Source organism: Scyliorhinus canicula, chromosome 17 (assembly GCF_902713615.1).
Source record: "Scyliorhinus canicula chromosome 17, sScyCan1.1, whole genome shotgun sequence".
Taxonomy (NCBI): domain Eukaryota; kingdom Metazoa; phylum Chordata; class Chondrichthyes; order Carcharhiniformes; family Scyliorhinidae; genus Scyliorhinus; species Scyliorhinus canicula.
Window position 1 is genome coordinate 89,209,112 of NC_052162.1, and position 21,159 is coordinate 89,230,270.

General features: G+C 40.8%; 1 protein-coding gene across 4 annotated transcripts in view; it reads left to right on the top strand.

Annotated features, from left to right (window-relative positions):
- The window catches only part of LOC119951677 (MICOS complex subunit MIC27-like), a 95,271-nt gene extending 74,116 nt beyond the window's left edge, over positions 1-21,155 (top strand). For 3 of the 4 annotated variants that reach the window (XM_038774893.1, XM_038774896.1, XM_038774894.1), the window contains exons 5-9: positions 913-1,011; positions 2,517-2,608; positions 3,674-3,772; positions 17,226-17,337; positions 20,823-21,155. In XM_038774893.1, coding sequence (XP_038630821.1) covers positions 913-1,011; positions 2,517-2,608; positions 3,674-3,772; positions 17,226-17,337; positions 20,823-20,911 — 491 coding nt within the window. In that variant the 3' untranslated portion in view covers positions 20,912-21,155. The remainder of the gene's footprint in view (positions 1-912; positions 1,012-2,516; positions 2,609-3,673; positions 3,773-17,225; positions 17,338-20,822) is intronic. The other variant, XM_038774897.1, reaches the window with a different exon arrangement.
- Positions 21,156-21,159: the final 4 nt, after the last annotated feature.

Sequence of the window (21,159 nt, forward strand, 5' to 3'; positions counted from 1 at the left end):
TGGATTTTAAAGTGAAGTATAATTTCAGAGTTAGCACTTTTGAAGCCACAAAACTTAAAACAGATTTGAATGAAATAGTGATTTGAAGATTAGCACAAATAGTGTTTCTTAGGGGATGGAAAATGTCTAAGAATCCTAATTGGTCTCTGCAGTCAAAACCAAAGTAGTTCTTCAAGTTCTTCCAGTTCTCTGTACTTAGCGTGTACTAGACCAGGACAGTATTGCCGGAACCTTGCAAACAGCAGCCTGTTGCACAGACAAAAGAAAATGCAATGACCTTCGAAAGCAGAACACAGTAAGCATCAGTAAAGCTCATTCACTCCATCACGCTTGCTTTGGCATTTGTGAACTGAAATTTGGGGAACTAAAAAATTAAGTTGATGAAGAGCAACAGGAAGGACATGTGAAGATAAATAGAAGAGGATATAATTGTGAAATTGGAACAGATTCCAACAACCAAGCGCAAATTGGAAATAAATGAAAGACAACTGGAACAAAGTGAGGGGGGTGGGGGGGTATGCAGAAAGAAGCAACTGTCAAGGGCAATGGTTAGGGTACTTGCACTACCAGTGTAAATTAGTTGCCGCATTAGTGCATAAAACTATGGAACTAGCACTTTGTCACCCATTATTAATTTCACAGAAGTACCTATGTTTTGCACCAGATTCCATTTACAAAATGTACAAGTGAATGATGTTTTTTGTCATTTTGCAAGTACAGAGTCACTAATGCAGTGCAGTTGGCAGGATTTCAGAACTTTGCTGGGCCACTGTATATGCGAGATTCATTCCAAACTTGACTATCTAAAACCAAGCAGAGGTTGCAAGCGTGCAACAAATTTCTGAGCCATAACATTAGTTCTTGTGCTAATCTTCATAACGGAGAAAAATGTTCATATTTTTCTCTTTCAAGGTGCCTATGTCTTTCTCAAGGATCCACCTGAAGGATTCTTACCCAGAGTGGGCGTGATCACAGTATCCGGATTGGCTGGATTAATTCTGGCAGCACGAGGTAGGTAGTAACCATGAAACAATCGGTGCTTTAGAACACAGGATAAACTCCTTGGATACACACACACACACACACGTATATATTAGTTTGCACTACTTCAGATTTCTTTCCTTTAATTGTGGCAGTCGATCTATTTTCATAAAATCAGCAAAATGAAGGGGGGCCATTTTATCTGGCTTATTGTATGATCAGTATAGCTAGACCCATTTCCATTTATATTACCCCTGTCACAACTTCAGCTTCCCAAAGTGCATTACAGCGAACAAACATTTGAAGTATAGTCACAGTTGTAATGTTGGAGGTACAACAGCCTGTTGGTTGGTCTGAAGCAAGGATGCCTCAAACAGCAATGTATTAAATGATCAGGTTATCTGCTTCATTGATACTGATGAAGCATGAATATTAGCAAAGACACGAGGAAGACTCTTCCACTCATACCATGGGATCATTTTGTGTTAACCAATGGACAGATGGGGATAGGTTTAAAGTTGGCATAGTGCATTGGTCCTTCGGCCTAGATCATATGCTGACATTTCTGAACTGGGGCTTGGAGCCATAGCAGTGTTATTACATTGATCATTGTTGGTTTAAACCCAGTTCCATCTGACTCGAGCAAGAAGTACAAATTGAATCCACGTCAATTTTTCAATTGTCTACGATGATCCATTGAAGTATGATACCCAGTCAAATCTTAACATTAGTTTGCTCTTCATATTTGACCAGAAAAGTTGGAGCAGCAGCATCATCAGGAAAGGGATCTGTCTGCTTCATAGTTAGACTTGCTGCAAGGTTAGGATACCAGTTAGTAAGATTAACTGTTCAGAACTCTTTACGCACTGAAAATCTTTAAATGTTCACATTTCGACAATGACTTCTGGCTTCAAAGGCAGTGATTATCAAGAGATCAACTCAACGCCATTTACGTGCCCCGATTAGTATAAAAGGACTGGTTAGCAGCAACATTATTGGAACTCTACAGCAGATAGGCTACCTGTTCTGCAGCTGTTGTGCAGCTCAAAAAGGCATCAGGAAGTTTGTATTGAGAAAAGGAAACCACGGTATTAAATAAGAAGAAAGACGATAGAGACCAAAATCAATATGAAAATAGTTGAAGAGAAGCACAAAGAAAGATGAGAATGTTTTTAACTGAATAGCTGACTGAGAAAAATAGCATGAGATGAGGCACTGGGAGCGATTCAACAAAATCCTTGAGAAAGTGGAATGAGAATAATCGAGAGAGACTTGGAAGGCTTATATTGGATAAGAAGGACCTAGCTTCCATGATACTGGTGAGGACAGGTTAGATTTAACCAAGAAAAGCAGAGTTAGTGTTTGAAGTTGACATATCCTCGCTACACCACCATTTCCTCAACCACTAAATAAATGCCATTCCTCAGAGTATGATTATTATTTTAAGTTGATTCAGTTTGCAGCATGGCTTCAAAAATCTTAAGTCACCTTTTTTGTGATATGTTATTTGCACTAACTGATTTGACTTTGTGTAGGTCCACAGTTTAAGAAGGTGATGTATCCTGCGGGACTTGCAAGTGTAGGAATGGCCATTTGTTACCCTCAAGAAGCTCTTTCAGTAGCAAAGGTAATATTTTGCACCATTTTTATTAGTGTTATGTTTTTCCTATATGCAAATGACTATTGTGCAGTGTTTAAAACAGTATTGAGGTTTGGGAAAGCAAACTACTTACAAAGTGGCTGGGCATACTTGACAAATTGAATGAACCTTGGGTTTTGGTGTAACGATTCTAAGAAAGATTATCGAAACCTGCATGGACTCTAGATGTTTTCTTTTATGTGATGAACAATGAATTAATCTGCTGCTCAGATGGAGATAATGTTGGAAGAATTAGGAGTAAAATCATTTAGATGGGGTTAGAATTATTTTTCCATTTTGGATTTACAAACCAAAGTGACACAATTTTTTGAACCAAAATACTTTGATCAGTCGACATTGAAAATGTTTCTTCGTGGTCAAACAACAAGGATTTATGTAGAAATATTGTGTTTAATGTAGTAAAATGTCCCAAGGTGCTTAATGAGCGATATTAATAAAAAGCTTCTTTTAACACGAGCGCAGAAGGACAAATCAGAAAGATGCCCAACAGTTTGAACAAGAGACAGCTTTATAGGAGCATCTTAAAGAACGACAGAGAGGTAGAGAGGTTCAGGGGGTGATTTTCAGAGCTTAGGACCAAAGCAGCTGAAAACGTGGCCAGTAATAGTGGAGCGATTAAAATTGGGGATGCAGAAGAGGCCAGAATTTGAGAAGCACAGCAATGAGGGTTGCAAGGCTGTTTACTACAAGTTATGAGATGAACAACCGAGTTGTGGATAAACACAAGTTTTTATAGGCCTAGAATGACAGCTAGGTCAACATCTTTACAGCACAATGTTCTGCTGTTGGAACTGGGAACATTTTTATTTCCTGTATCCTGGATAAGTGAGTTTCATGACATTTTATTTCATCAGCACTTTAATTTGGCATGTAATTGGTAATTTTTAAATTCCAAATGATCCATTTCCTTTGGTTTTTGGTGTTAATTCTATTAGCAAAACCTGGCAGTGTGTATTAATTCACCAAACATGCATGGCATGATCAGAAACAATTATGTGCCTTTAAGCAGTGGGTGCTATCTTTTTCCTTTAGTTTTCTGGCCAGAAGATGTATGCTGTCAGCCAAGGCACTTATATGTTTGCTCGAGCTTTCTGGAAAAGAAACGCTGCAAGGAGAGAGAGAGACCGGGAGGTAATTTCAGTTTCTGTGGAAAACTTTTCATTGAACCAGGAATCTTACATAGCATTAAAATTGGATGACATGTATAAGTTCTTTAGGTCATATAAATAAAGCAGTGTTTTTAGACATTATACGTATAGCTTGCAACATTTCCTGCATTTATAGCTCACACTCCATACGATCAATTATTTCCCATTTTTAAACAGGCAAACATCAATATGATTATTTAGTCTTCTCACATGTTATAGTCATGATAATACACCAGCAATCACATTTTCTCCTCATGTCACATGGAGAATTAGTAAATTAAGCAGTTCTAATAGTAAGCTCTATCTGAATAGTCTTGCATTTGGTGTTTTAAATTTCTCCAAGAATTTTAAGGGATTATGGTCCTTGTATACAATTGTGTCAGGTAAATTGTTACTAAATATTTGTTAAAATGTTGTAACATGAATACCAAACTCAAGGTCTCCTTTTTGATGGTTGAATATTTCCTTTGGTGAATGTTACGTTTTCTAGAAAAATACCCGATTGGTGTTTCAATTCCTTTGTCGTCTTCCTGCAGGAGTACAGCACCAACACCCACATCGCTCACATCAATTGCCACCTTAAATGGCTTGGCATAATTAGGTGTCATCGAGATTGGTTCAGTGGTCGACACAGCCTTCAGATTATTTAATGCCTCCTGACATTCTGCCGTCCACTGAAACTTCTTGTTTTTTTAGAAGCTCAGTCAGTGGAGCAACCATGCTGAAATGTGGCACGAATTTCCAATAGAAACCACCCATGCCCAGAAATCTCAGAACTTCTCTCCTAGTCGATTATTATTGCAAATTCGCCAATAGCTTTTATTTTTATGTTCCGTGGAGCCATCTCACCATGTCCAATGGCATGGCCGAAGAAGGTGACTTGAGCTTTTTCAAATTCACTGTTCGCCAGATTTACACCAATGCAGCTTCTTTTCATCTGAATAGATGTTTCAAAATGTTCCAAATATCCCTTCCACGCTTCACTGAACACCACAAAATCGTCATTGAAGACTGCACTTTGTTGGTTAATCTTTGGAATGTTGCTGGCTCATTCTTCATTCTAAATGGGCATGACCGTAAATTTATACAGACCATTTGGCGTCATGAAAGCCAAAATTTACGTCACTCTAGCTGATGAAGGTATTTTCTGATATCCTTTAAGTAAGTGTGGGCGGCACGGTAACACAGTGGTTAGCACTGTTGCTTCACCGCCCCAGGTTCCCAGGTTCAATTCCCGGCTTGGGTCACTGTCTGTGTGGAGTTTGCATGTTCTCCCTATGTCTGCGTGGGTTTCCTCCCACAAGTCCCGAAAGACTTGCTGAAGGGCATTCTGAATTTTCTCTGTGTACCCGAACAGACGCTGGACTGTGACGACTAGGGGCTTTTCACAGTAACTTCATTGCAGTGTTACTGTAAGCCTACCTGTGACAGTAAAGATTATTATTATTAGAAAGTTTGGTAATAAAATGTGCTTGACCCACCTTTTCAACACAGTCTTTCAAAGGAGGAATAGGGTTCGAATCTAACTTTGTAACTGGGTTAACCATTCAATAGTCCCCACACAATTGTTGGGCGGAATTGGTCGGGCGGGCTCCGGGGTCCTGAGGGGGGGGGCGCCCCCACGGTGGCCTGACCCGCTATCGGGGCCCACCGATCGGCGGGCGGGCCTGTGCCGTGGGGGCACTCTTTTTCTTCCGCCTCAGCCATGGCCTTCACCATGGCGGAGCCGGAAGAGACCCCCTCCCCTGCGCATGCGCCGGTATGATGTCAGCAGTAGCTGATGCTCCGGCGCATGCGCGGACTTACGCCGGCTGGCGAAGTCCTTTTGGCCCCGGCTGGCGTGGCGCCAAAGGCCGTTCACGCCAGCCAGCGGAGTGGGAACCACTCCAGCGCGGGCCTAGCCCCTCAATGTGGGGGCTTGGCCCCTAAAGGTGCAGATCCGCACCTTTGGGGCAGCCCGACGCCGGAGTGGTTCAATCCACTCCGACACGCCGGGATACCCCAAACGCTGGGTAGGGGTGAATCCCGGCCGTTATGTTCCATCGGTTTGTGGTACCATGACAATCGGTGAGCTCCAGTCGCTGCAACTCACTTCAGTGATATCCTCCTTAAGCGTCAATGTCCTTTTGAACCTTTGCTAACTTTAGTGGATTGAGCCTGTATTGATGTTGCTTAATGGGAATAACATTTTCTATATCTACATCATGCAGAATTATTTGTGTAGTTCCCAATTTATTCCCACATAAGTGACAGTAATAACTCTTTCAAGTCATTTTCTTCCAAGACGTAACTCAATAATTTATCCTAAGTTTATGGATGTTGTTTAATGGGAATAACATTTTCTGTATCTACATCATGCAGAATTATTTGTGTAGTTCCCAATTTATTCCCACATAAGTGACAGTAATAACTCTTTCAAATCATTTTCCTCCAAGAGGTAACTCAATAATTTATCCTAAGTTTTTTAATACTGCATCATTCAATTTAATTTGAGGAATGTCAAATTCAGAATCGTCTGTAGTTATCTCTTCTGCCTGAGTTACAACAGCTCCTTCCTCCTTTTTGCCTTCTCTATCAAAATACCTTTTCAGCATATTAACTTTTTAAAAATAAATTTAGAGTACTGATTACTTTTTTCCAATTAAGGGGCAATTTAGCGTGGCCAACCCACCTGATCTGCACATCTTTGGGTTGTGGGGGTGAAACCCACGCAGACACTGGGAGAATGTTCGCACTAACAAAACTACAAATTTTTGATTTATCTGGCTCTTTTTTCATTGCAGGTTGTGATAATGTTAAATGTTTCTTTGCCAACACACCAACCCTAGTTAATATCTCCCTAAAGTTTGACACAGTCCAGCAACGTAGTCTCCGACCACTGTCTCACTAATTTTTCTTTGATCAATTTAAGTGGTCCTCTCGCCTCATGACCAAAATCAATTCAAATGGACGGAATTTAGTTGACTTATTAAGTGCATCCCTAATTGTAAACAGTATGAATGGAATTCCTTTATCCCAATCCTCTGAATAATCGTGACTATAGGCCCTCAACATGATCTTTAGAGTTTGATGCCATCTTGTGATTCCGGAGGATGCGCCAATGAGTTAAATTGCTTTACCCCAAAGCTATTCGTAACTTCCTTGAATAATTTTGACATAAAATTGGATTCCTGATCTGTTTTAATTTATTTTAGTAGTTCATAGTAAAGAATTTGGTTAACTCCTCTGCAACCCTCTTGGATATAATGGTTCTTAATGGAATTACCTCCGAAAACCTAGTGGACACATCCATTATGATCAACCGATACTGATTCCCACTTTTGGTTTTAGGCAGGCGTCACACGCAATCAATTAGGACCCTGGTTAAAGGTCTTTCGAATGTTGGAATATGGATTAAAGGTGCTGGTTTGATTCCCACTGAAAGTTTCTCTATTACCTGACATGTGCGACATGTACGTCAAAAATCAACTACCTCCTTATGCAGTCCAGTACAGCCCAATAAAAATAGTTTTGTATTTTTGCTTGAGTTTTCCTTACTCATAAAGAACCCCCTTCTGGAACCTCATGCACTACCCGTAAAACCTCCTTTCTATAACCCACAGGTAATACCACTTGATGAACTTCTGCCCATTCCTCATTTGCTTGGATATGTAACGGTCTCCATTTTCTCATGAATACATTATTTCTAATGTAAAAACACTCGGGTATACACTCAGATTCCATTTCCATATAAGCTTTCTGATACAACTGCTTTATCTCTGAATCTTTCTGTTGTATCAATTTCAACTCTTTGCTTTTCCACATGAGTTCTCACTATTGCGAGACGCGAATCTTTAAATTCCTCCAAAATAATTATATCCCTAAGAGCATATTATTGGTCTATTTTCAATTCTCTTATCCACCTATCAAAATTTTTTTGTTTAGTTCTTTCGTATTTTATATATGCCCGACCTGGTTCTTTTCATGGATTTCTAAACTTGCATCTGTAGGCTTCTGGCACTAGTTCATATGCACTTAATATGGTTTACCTCACCTCATCATAATAGTTAGATACCTCCTCTGATAGTGATGCAAACACTTCACTTGCTCTACCTACCAACGTAGTTTGAATCAATAGTACCCACATGATCTTTGGCAGTTTCCACATCTTTCTTATCAAATCTTGACAATGCTTGAATATATTTAAACAGATCCCCACTAAGAATTTGACCGTCCTCATCTTCTGCTTTTAACTCCAACCTTTTAAGTTGATGTTTTCCTACAGTGCTAGTTTCTAAAGTTCAAATTCATTTTCTCTCTCTCTCTCTCTCTCCCTCTCCTTATCCCTTTCTTTCTTTGCTAACCTTTCAATTTCTACCTTAATTCCTTCCATTGCCTTTTGAAAAGGCCTCTCTTTTTCCTTGTCTGCCCACTCTTTTTCCTTCTCTCTACCATTGTCAATGTCTCCTTTTCCTTTGCTCCTGCCAATCTCCTTTTCTTTTTCTTGTGTCGTTGCCAATCTCTCTTTTCTTTCATTTCCAAATCTTCAGTTCTCTTTCTTTCGGCTTATTGTTTTCCTGAATTTCTAATTGTTTCATTTATAATTAAATTCTAACTAATTCTAATGATTCAGGCTGTCTCTCCGGCAAATTTAAATATTAAGTTTATGGCTTGCATTATCTCTACCTTCCTCAGCCCTTTTAGAGAAGGTTAACTGCAACTTCTCTGTCGAACCCAAAAGTTTTGGTTTGTAAACCATCCCGCGTAATCGCTTCCATACCCAGGAAGATTGTTGCAACTGAAAGACCCATCTTCAGTCACTCGCTATATAAATTTTAAAACCTGAAAGAATGCAATCATTCTACACACACTCACTGTGTTTAAGTTCAATAACCTCAAGTCAAACAAGGAAGAACATTTAAAAGCCCGATCACGGAAGGCCCACCAATTTTATTATGATCTCAGAGCAGACCCCAAGAGACGCTATGGTACTGAACTGAAACGCCAATATTTTAGTTTATTTTAAGACTGTGGAAAGAATGGTTTGCTCCAGGAGTGATTGCATGAAAAAAATAGGGCTTCGGTATTTCCTGGGCAAAACAATTATAAATACAATATTAAACTTTTAACTTCACACCGGAAAAAGAACAGCTTACAAATTACTCCTTAACACTACTTCTCCATTTCCCATTAAACAATAAAACATACAGCTCTTGTGGTACAGAACAGATTCTGGCTGAATATTTTCCGATAGCTGCTTCAACTGGGTGTTTCAGCCTCTTCCTTGTCTTCAGACAAGTCTGCTCTGCTTTAAAAATATTATTACTTTTGTTTTTAAACTCAATAACTGGGTATGAAAACTGCCTTTTTATGTGTGGAATAAAAAGATGAGGGTTGCCAGATCAGACTTCACTTCCAAAAGTCTTTCTTCAAAACCCTGTGTGTGTTTCTAACAGCTTCCTCCAAAACTGTCTTTCTCCACAGCTTCTCAAAATGTCTCTCTGAAGGAAGACAATGACCTAATCTCCCCATTAAAAGAAAACAAAATATCTTTCCTGGGACCAAAAGCACATTAACTCCCCAGGGACTGCCCCAGGCAAACTATGCATTAGCCCAGACTGAAAAAACATTCCTTCGTCCATTTCACCTGCTGGTTGCTAAAACCACTGCATTGCAGTCAAATTCCATTCTAACCCCGGGCTTTAAAACCTTAAATTGCCCAGTACTTAAAATCCAATATTCCTAAAGTCTTCCAGTCATCACAGTATCACTTGACATTCTTAATAAAGTAGTTTTTTGATGTTCTTTACCCCAATTGCAAATATACCATGGGTTGCGAGTAAACTATCATAGAACGATACAGCGCAGTACAGGCCCTTCGGCCCACGATGTTGCACCGACATGGGAAGTCAAAAACTAAAGGCCATCTAACCTACACTATGCCATTATCATACATATGCTTATCCAATAAACTTTTAAATGCCCTCAATGTTGGCGAGTTCACTACTGTTGCAGGTAGGGCATTCCACGGCCTCACCACTCTTTGCGTAAAAAACCTACCTCTGACCTCTGTCCTATATCTATTACCCCTCAATTTAAGGCTATGTCCCCTCGTGCTAGCCACCTCCATCCGCGGGAGAAGGCTCTCACTGTCCACCCTATCTAACCCTCTGATCATTTTGTATGCCTCTATTAAGTCACCTCTTAACCTTCTTCTCTCTAACGAAAACAACCTCAAGTCCATCAGCCTTTCCTCATAAGATTTTCCCTCCATACCGGGCAACATCCTGGTAAATCTCCTCTGCACCCGTTCCAAAGCTTCCACGTCCTTCCTATAATGAGGCGACCAGAACTGTACGCAATACTCCAAATGCGGCCGTATCCTTTTCATTTGGAAATGCAAAGCATAAAATGATTCTCAACTTCAGCACTGACTTTTTGCTTTGTTTTGTATTAGGATGGGCATTGAATTCGCTGCTGAACCTGACCTCTTTGCATTTAGTGGCGTTTTCTTCATCTCCCAATGTTTCTCTCTCATTCCCTGTATTTACTGAGTTCTATACCAGCAAGAAACTCTCCATCACCATTCTTTTTTAAAAAACATATTTTATTCAAGCTTGTATCAAAGTAGGTTACAGCAAATAAACACCCCGGGAAACATTCTTCCCAACAATCAATTATACAGTTTATACATATTTTTCTCCTTTTTCACCCCCCCCCCCCCACCCCATCACCCATCCCTGCATCGAACACCTCCTCAAACACGCTCACAAACATCCCCCACCTTTCCTCAAACTCCCCTACTGAGCCCCTTAACTCATACTTTATCTTCTCTAACCGCAGGAAGTCATACAGGTCACCCAACCATGCTGCTACCCCCGGTGGCGATGCCGACCGCCACTCCAGCAAAATTCATCGGCGTGCAATCAGAGGCGAAGACCAAGACATTCGGCTTCTCTGAAACCCCAAATATTGCCACCAAAGGGTCCACCTCCTCCCCCACTATCCTGACTAAGACCGCGAACAATCCCGCCTAGCAACCTCTATATCCCATTTCCCACAGTGCATTTTCTGACCGACTTTGTCCACGGCGTGGATCACCTGAAGAAAATTGAAGATTAAGTGAGAAGAAATATTAATGAACATGGCAAAGTTTTATAACCAGATTTTCTTCAGCCATTCATTACACAAAGGAGGTCGAAGGAAGAGGAAACGTGCACGGGGCATGAAATGGCATATCAAATTCAAGAATGAATCTCACTTGCCGCCTTAGTAGCTAACAGACTCCTAAACTTAACTGTTTCACAGACAGATATTAAGATGGGTCTTGAGCACCTGATGGGAAATGAGCATACCTGTTTCCAGAGGTTATTGGATTCAACAGGGAGGACATTGATCAGTAAAATGTCATGAATAGGTATAGAATATAATCAGAACGACTACTGGAATATTGACCTTTATACCTTGAAGAACTAGTATACGAGGGGGTAATGTAGCAATCATGCTTCAGCGATACGAAGCCTTGGGTAGACCACAGCTGGAGTACTGTATGGTAGATGGGGACTTGGGTATAATGGTACATGAATCACGTTGTTTTGTGTTGTCAGGTACAGCAGGTGATTAGGAAGGCAAATAGAATGTTAGCATTTATTGCAAGGGGAAGTTATGGCAAGTTGTACAGGTGTTGGTGAGACCACACCTGGAGTACTATGTTCCTTGCTTAAAAAAGGATATAATTATATTAGAAGCAGTTCAGAGAAGGTTCGCTCGACTAATTCCTGGGGTGAAGTGGTCATCCTATGAGGAAATGTTGAACAGGTTGGGCTTACACTCTCACTGGAGTTTAAAGAAAGTTTAGACTGAAGCATACAAGATCCTGAGGGGACTTGACAGGATGGATACTGAATATTTTCCCTTGTGGGGAAGTCTAGAACCAGGGGACACAGTTTAATAATGGCCGGACTCCCCATTTAAGACTGAGATGGGGGGAGGGCAGCACGCTGGCGCAGTGGGTTAGCGCTGTTGCCTCACGGCGCCGAGGTCCCAGGTTCTATCCCGGCTCTGGGTCACTGTCCTGTGTGGAGTTTGCACATTCTCCCCATGTTTGAGTGGGTTTCACCCCCTCAATCCAAAGATGTGCAGGCTAGGTGGATTGGCCACGCTAAATTGCCCCTTAATTGGAAAAATTGAATTGGGCACTCTAAATTTAAAAAAAAAAGACTGAGATGGGAATTATTTTTTGCTTCGGGGTCATTGGTCTGTGGAATTCTCTTCCCCAGAGAGCAGTAGAGGCTGAGTCATTGAATATGTTCAAAGCTGACTTGGATAATTTGATAGATTTTTGATGAGTAAGGGAATCTATGGGTTATTGGGACATGGTAGGATGCAGATTGAGCATAGTTTCATGAATGTCAGAACAGGTTTAAGGGCTTAAATAAATTCTGTTCCTATCTGATGTCCTGAGGATTGCCAAACCTGGGATAACTCAACATGTTTTACTTGGAAAGAATACTATTTGGAAAGGATGAGATATGGGGGTATTCGTCAGAACAGTGACTACTGTTTTTTTTTGAGTGTTGAATCAGGTGACACTGTAACAACATGTAGGTTGTTTACAAATCCAAAGGACAGGTTGGGCCTCTGATTTGGCATTAGTTGATACTTTTGCCTCGTGCAGTGCTGAAAAGGGTGTCGGGTGTTTGTGCATCTCACATGGCCACTCTTGAAGCTGATGTTCTTGTGTCTGCTTTTTATTTTTTCCCTCCTCGCATTGTTTGGGCTGATTAAGTTGAATAGTGCACTGTGTTAATCTGGTCCACCACAAGGTGGTGGATAATGGCATTAGAAAGTGAAATATTGGGAATTTATAATGGGGAACAAAGAAATGGCTGAAAAACTAAGTATGGCACAGTGCACCGTGGTTAGCACTGCTGTTTCACAGCATTGGGGACCTGTGTTCAATTCCAGTCTTGGGTGATTATGTGGAGTTTGCATGTTCTTTCCATGTCTGCGTGGGTTTCCTCCGGGTGCTCCGGTTTCTTCCCACAGTCCGAAGATGTGCAGTTTAGGTGGATTGGTCATGCCAAGGATGTGCAGGTTCGGTGGGTTTACAGGGATCGGGTGGGGAGTGGGCCTAGGTGGGGTGCTCTTTGGAGGGTCGGGACAGACTCGATGGGCCTAATGCCAACTTTTGCACTGTAGGAATTCTATGGTTCTTGATTCTGACTTCACAAACGACACACAAATAACGGACCTGAAATGTTATGGAACACGGTTTAGTGAGAGGGAGCAACTGAAGGAAATCCGTATTCGTGGGTAAATTGATGGGATTGAAGAGCAATAAATCCCCAGGGCATGATCATCTACATCCCAGAGTACTTAAGGAAGTAGCCCTAGAAATAGTGGATGCATTGGTGGTCATCTAGGATTCTAGAAATTCTGGAAAGTTCCTACAGGTTGGAGGGTAACTAATGCAACCCCACTATTTTTTTTAAAAAGGAGGTAGAGGGAAAACAAAATTATAGGTGTGACATCAATGGTGGGGAAAATTCTAGAATCCATGATCAACGATTTAATAGTAGAGCACTTGGGAAACAGTGATAGGATTGGGCAGAGTCAGCATGGGTTTACCAAAAGGAAATCTACTGTATTGAGATGGATAGAAAACTTTCCTGCAAAGAGTAGGAATAAATGGGCCATTTTCCAAATGGCAGGCAGTGACTAGTGGGATACCACGGGGATCAGTAATGGGCCGTCAGCTATTCCCAATATATTTACAATGATTTAGATGAGGGAATTAAATGTATTATGTCCAGATTTGCAACTTGGTGGGAGGGTGAGCTGTGAGGAGGATGCAGAGATATTCACTATGATTTGGACAAGTTAAGTGAGTGGGCAAATGCATGGCAGATGCAGTATAATGTGGATATGTGAGGTGATCCACTTAAAAACAGGAAGGCAGCTTATTATCTGAATAGCTATAAATTGAGAAAGGGGAATGTGCAACAAGACCCGAGTGTCCCTGTACACCAGTCGCTGAAAGTAAGCACGTAGGTACAGCAGGCGGTAAATAAATCAAATGGTATGTTGACCTTCATAGCGAGAGAATTTGAGTATAGGAGCAGAGATGTCTTGCAATTATACAAGACCTTGCTGAGACCACACCTGGAACAGTTTTGATCTCCTTATCTGTGGAAGAATGCTATTCCTATAGAGGGAGTGGTGAAGGTTTACCACACTGATTCCTGGGATGGTGGAACTGATGTATGAGGAGAGATTGAGTTGGTTTAATTATAATCACTGGAGTTCAGAAGAATAAGGGAGGATCTCATAGAAACTTACACAATTCTAACAGGACTAGACAGTGTAGATGCAGGAAGGATGTTCCTGATGGCAGGGGAGTCCAGAGCCAGGGGTCCCAATCTGAGGATACTGGGAAAACCATTTAGGACCAAGATGAGGAGAAATTTCTTCACCCAGTGAGTGGTGAGCTTTTGGGGCTAAAGGGATCAAAGGATCTGGGGGAAAGCAGGAACAGGTTACTGACTTGGATGATCAGCCATGATCATAATGAATGATGAAGCAGGCTCAAATGGATTTTTTTTTACTTTGCTACTAATGACAACAGTTATTGATGCCAAAAAGGGGCTGGTTTAGCATAGTGGGCTAAATAGCTGGCTTGTAAAGTAGACCAAGGCCAGCAGCGCGGGTTCAATTCCCGTACCAGCCTCCCCGAAGGTGCTGGAATATGGCGACTTCATTTGAAGCCTACTTGTGACAATAAGCGATTTTCAGTTTTCATTTCTTTTCATCTGAGATTTAGTGTAATCTTTCCACATGTTTCGCTATGCATTCTCCTTTAAATTCTCCGTCTTTACAATTTGCCATTTCTATCACTTTTATTGTTTATTTTGCTGAGCAACCTTGGCTAATTTACATGAATTAATAATTTCTAAAATTTGTTCAGTTGAGGTTAAGATGAAGTTGGGAATTCAGTTACCCAGCCCCTTTTTACAAATGTCATCAACAACTTGCATTTATATTGTGGTTTAAATAGCTCCTTTAAAAGTTCAAAAATGTCCGAATATGCTGAACAAGCGCATTATCAAAAAATAATAGTTTTGGTACCGAGGCTCAGAGCAGATATCAGAACAGATAAATGCCTGACCAAAGAGGTAGACCTTACGAGTAGCCTGAAGAAGGAAGTCAAGCCAGTGAAGTTTAAGGAGGGAATTCCAGAGCTTGATCCTCCGCAATTGAAAATGGCTGCCAATTGCGTAGCGATCAAAATAGGGGATATATATTAGTCACTAAACCTAGCCACTAAAAGTAAACACATTTTCAAAAATGAGCCTAGATTTTAACCCTTCACCCGTGCTAATTAATATAAATTAAGTTATAAAAGCAGGCAAATTAGGGGAAAAAAATAATACTTCAAATTCACTGATTTGGAACTGATTTTTTTTTTTAGAAATTAGATCCCATAAAGGTAATGTCATATGCCTGTAACAAAAACTGAAAATGCTGGAATCACAAGGATCACACCTGAAAGTTTAAAGTTAACCTGTCGGTTTCTTCACAGGTACTGGGGGACCTACTGTTTGGTTCCACCTTTTCCTTTTGCTTTTTTTGATTTCCAACGTTTGCACTGTTCTACATTTCTTCTGTTCTTTCTCCTTGTTTCTTTATCCAGTCTGAAATTGTCAGCAGTTGGTGTACTCAAAGCAATTCAGTGGTCTAACTGAAGGCCCCTGGACATTAATTTTCTTCGCAATAAATTATTTAAAATTATCCACTACTGAATTTTTAAAATTTAGAGTACCCAATTCTTTCCCAATTAAGGGGCTATTTAGTGTGGCCAACCAACCTACTCTGCACATATTCGGTTGTGGGGGAGAAACCCACGCAAACACTGGGAGAATGTGCAAACTCCACACGGACAGTGACCCAGAGCTGGGATCGAACCTGGGACCTCGGCGCCAGTGCTACCCACTGTGCCTCCGTGCTGCCGTCACGACCGATTTTGATTAGACTTTGCAAATTTAAATGGACCGGATCCTTTCCAGCTGAAAATGAGCATTAGAATCCCTACAATGCAGAAGGAGGCTATTCGGCCCATCAAGTCTGCAACTACTCTTTGAAATAGCTCTCTGTCCATTTACAAGTGTTCACCTCACCCTATCCTCATAACCCCATATCCTAACCGGTACATCTTTGGACTGTGGGAGGGAACCAGAGCACGAGGGGGGGGTGGTGAAACCAACGCAGACAAGGGGAGAAAATACAAACTCCACACAGTCACTTAAGGTCAGAATTGAACCCGGGTCCAATACACTGAGAGTCAGCAGTGCCACCATGTTCTACTATACACCTGGATGGAAATTGATTTCAGTAACAATCACAGAGTAAACTTTACATTGTTATACTTGCTGAAAATTAAACTCCATGGTTTTGTTTCTTATGCCTAAAGAGCGATTCCATGATCCCAGTGACCCACACTCCCAGGGAACGAGTTGAGAAATCTGAGGTCACATTATTGTAAACAGTGAGTGTAGAATTGCCCAATTGGGTAAAGTATATACAATTATACTTGGTTTTTAAAGTATAATTGTTATGGGGTACATGTTTGTTGGTGAAATAGTGAAAATAAGCTGGTCAATGGGAAACAATTGGAAGTAGGCAAACATCAGCATGATAGTAACACTTTGTATGGGATGGGACGATGGTGCCAATTTTCTGGATAGGTTTATGCCTGGTGGATCTCAAGAAGCTAGGAGTGGAGATGGCTGATATTTGGGAAGTGCAGACTGGCAGTCTTAATATATTGAATATGGGGTAGGTTGTTGAAGCTCAACTCGGGGCTGGGAAGGATACCGACAGTACACTGTCAAGTGTGCTTCAGTGTGGCTGTGGGCTTGAGTGGGGGGGGGGGGGGGGGGGGGATAGGCATGGTAGCTCGGTGGTTACCACTGTTACTTCACAGCACCAGAGACTTGGGCTTGGGTCACCCTGTCTGCGCGGTGTCTGCACGTTCTCCCCGTGTCTGCGTGGGTTTCTTCCGGGTGCTCGGGTTTCCTCCCAAAACCCTAAAAGACATGCTTGTTAGATGAATTGGACATTCTGAATTCTCCCTCTGTGCATCCGAACAGGGGCCGGAATGTGGCAACCAGTGGATTTTCACAGTACCTTTGTTGCAGTGTTAATGTAAGCCTACTTGTGACACTAATAAAGATTATTATTATTAACGCAGAGATTCTGCAAGAAACTAAACAAGACAGCTTCAATCTCAAGAGACCTGCCACAAAAGTGGACAAGTTGACAAAAATGACCAAACAACCTCTGTCAACTAAAGAAATATTAAACTAGCACTTAAATGTTTGACTTGCTTGAAATAAGTACTATTTACTGCTAAAGTAAATTCAGCATTTTTATTGTTGGTGTTAATTGTTTTGTTTTAGGCCACTAAAGCACAGGCGGACCAGCTGATTGAAGCAGAAAACACAGACACTTCACTTACCAAGGCATTGCCTCAAGAACTACAGTCCGAAGTTACCTTTATGCCAATGGAAGGTATATACCAATATTTCCACTGTTGTCAATCAGTTTGTCTTTAATAACATGTATCTTAATATAAAATCCATGTGCAGTGGGTGGTGAAGTTTAAATTTTTTTTTTTTACATAGGTTTGCATTGAATATACGGCATAGAAACAGAGCATTCGGTTCAACCAACCCCTAGAATCATAGAATTTACAGTGCAGAAGGGGACTGTTTGGCCCATTGAGTCTGTACCGGCCCTTGGAAATAGCACCCTACTTAATCCCACACCTCCACCCTATCCCCGTAACCTCATGCTGAGGTTTAAATTCCATTCGAGCCTCCTCCCAGCTTTCCTTATCCAAGTCCAGCATTGTAATCTTTTATTTCCTCCTTCTGCTTATTGAGCTTCCCCTTAAATGCATCCATGCTACTTGGAACAACCATTCCTTGTGCCAGTGAGTTCTACATTCTCGTCCCTCTTTGGGTCACCCAGAAGTTCCCCCAAGCACCAATGACGGCATGAAATGTGGATGTTCATTCCCATCTTCTGTCGGACTCTTCCGTTACGAGAGGATTCACACAAGGTGCTGAAGTTACTTACAGCTTGAGTAACCAGATGTCTGCACCCGCCTTTTGGGTAAAGCTAGTTCCTTCTGAATTCCACATTTTATTTCTTGGTGGCTAACTTATATTGATGGCCTCTTAAGTTATGCTCATCCCCGCAATACAAAACATTCTATTTCTATTTGCTCTATCGAAATCTTCCATAAAATGAAAGACCTTTATTACACCACTATCTGCTCTTTTCAGAAGAGATGTGGCCCATCTCTAATTGCCCTTGAACTGAGTGGCTTGCTAGGCCGTTTCAGCCAGCAGTTGTGAGACAACCACATTGCTGTGGGTCTGGACCCGTGTAGAGCTGACTAGGTAAGGACGGCAGGCCTCCTTCTCTTAGTGAACCAGAGTTTTTAACAACAAGCAACAACGGTTTCATGGTCACTGTTACTGAGACTAATTTTTCAATTCCAGATTGTTAATTGAATTTAAACTTCACTAGTTGTCATTGTGGAATTTGAACCCTTGTCTCTAGAATATTAGCCTAGGCCTCTGAATTTACTGGTCAAGTGACAATTAATACCATGCCCCTCTTCCTCGAGATTCAATGTTATGTCTACCATTTCTATCTCCCTGGTAAATGACAAAAGCAACATGATGATTTAATATTCCTGCCATGTCTCTAGGCGATACCTGTGGTATCCGACTATCCCTTAATTCTATTTTTATCACAACCATCCTTTTTTTATTGATATGCCTGCAAAATATTTTACTATATTGTTTCATGTTCCTTGATTTAATTTCATAATTCTCTTTGCCTTCCTTGTTTTTGACTTCCCTCCTTAATCGCTTTGTATTCTCTCATGTAATTTGCTCCTCTGCTGTCTGTATACTTAATGTATGCCTCTTTCCTAACCCTCATTTGTTACCTTATGACTATTCATCCAATGAGTCCATACTTTCCTTTTAGTGAGATATTTTCCGAGCTCTGGTTTTAAATACTTTCCATTGTTCTTCTACATCATTATTTGTCAGTGTTGTTTCTCACTTTATTTTCTGAAGTTCTATTCTCGGCCCATCAAAATCAGTTTTTCTCCAATTTTAGAGAAAAAAACCCCTCCGAATTCACCAACAAATCCGTATCTAATTAGTGCCTTTGGACTTTATCTTTCAGGTCTTGCTGTCTCCCGCTCCTTGGACTACTCCTTGTTTTGTAAAATAACCAGAATAGCACCGTCACTCACTCTGACAAATTCTCTTGCTCACCAAATTCCCCGAGTTAATTATTCTGCCAAAGCTGTATTCTGTCAAGCTAGACTTAGTATGTAAGCTAAACCTTCTGTATTTATAGCAGCAGAAATTCTAAACATCCGAGTTAGCCCCTGCTAACCAAGCGACCAACTCTTATCTCACCACCCAATTTACTAACTGTACGGCTGTCACGAACGGGCCACATGTTAGCACTGGCTAAGACTACGAAAAAAATACAAATTAAGGTTAAATTTGACTTAAATGCTGAATGTGAAATTTGACTGAATATTCTGAGATTAGCACTTTAAATTCCCTCACTTTCAAATTCCCTGCGTTAAATCAGTACTCTGTTGAAACAGTGCTCCCCAAGGATGCCTTTTTATGTAAACTAAACCTCTAGTACTTAAACTAGCAGAAATTCCAAAGACCTGAGTTACTTTATAATGCAAATTTCTTTCTATATCTTTTGATTGACTTCTCTGGATGCTCTTGCCCGCCTGCCGTCTCTATACACACACACACACAGCACCAACCTCCCCAAGCATCTGTTTTCTATGACTAGTAGTAGATCACATGATCTTTTGCAGCAGCAATCTATTGCCCTGCTTTTAAAGTGCAGCCTGGTGTAAAACCGTATCATCCTGGGGGGAAGGTTAATTGTTCTTTGACATATCTACTCGATATCACTCCTTTTCTTTTTCTGCACTTCTTACAAAGGGTGTCAATTAAAAAATATGTTCTGTTAATGGATATTGAAAACAATTAGCTCTTTTTAGTAAGCGTGATAGAAATTTACCACGGTCACATGTTGTATCTATTAAATCTCAGATACTTTGATCAGTGTATTAATCAAAAATTTTACCCAGGTGCCCTTATTTGCGAGAACAATGGACAAAACATGTTCACGGTTTAATGCACAATTCCTTCACTCAACAAAGTATGACTTAGGCTCAGTGAAGGAGGCTGGCTGGGCTATGATCATTCAGTATGGATATCTTGTATATTTATATCTCTAAAAATGTGTTGACTAAAAACCTGCCCCCTGCTAAGATTTTACACATTCAATTGACCCAATGGGAAGGAGGCTGGCCGGGCTGCGGTCACTCAATGTGGGTACCTTCTCTGGGCTTCGAAACCCAGGGTCCCTTCTTGCAATGGTTTTGCCTGGAGGACTCCCGGGTTATCGCTGAAGATCTGTTCCGATGTTCCTTTCTTTATACTGATCTGCTAGCATTGAGTCATAGGTAGACCATTGTCCCATACAAACCCCAACTCTTCAATGGGAAAACAGGAAACTAATGTTTTTCCAGGATGATTCAATCAAGACCCATTGTTCTCTGAAACACCCTTGTCTGACCATTATGGAGTCTGATGGTTTATTTTGCCTGTCCTTCATCCTGCTGCAAAGCTGATCACCAGTGTCTGGAAATTTATTACATATTCATAGCATGGTCTTGTTATTTTTTGTAAACGCGAATCACAAAGTCCATATAGCAATAATGTGTTTGGTTTAGTGCTGTTGCAGACGGCCAGTATCTATTCAGCTAGAACCTCATGGACGTTTCTTGCATACGTGTATCTTAGCCTGTTTTCATTACCACACACATCCAAGCACAATAGTCACAAATTGATGTTTTTCTGTTGTGTTTTGTGAAGCATATTTCCAAAGTCCAGTATAAAATGACATTTTAACGTTTGCTCATTCAACAGAAAAGCAAATGGTTGTAATTGACCCTACCTTGATGGACCATGGTCAGTCAAATCCTGAAGATACAGACATGTACAGCACTCGAAGCTAAAGACCCAGATAACTGCAGGCATTTACAATATGCTTTTTGGTAATCAAAGTGTCTTTGTTTGCAGCGGAACAAATTTGTATACCGGAACCTTTAATGACCACCATTTATGCTCGTGTATGAATTTATTTCATTATATAGTGTTTATTTATTTATATCTCTAAAAATGTGTTGACTATAAACCTGCCTCCTGCCAAGATTTTACACATTCAATTGACACATTTAATAAAGAAATGAGATTGCTGTTTCTG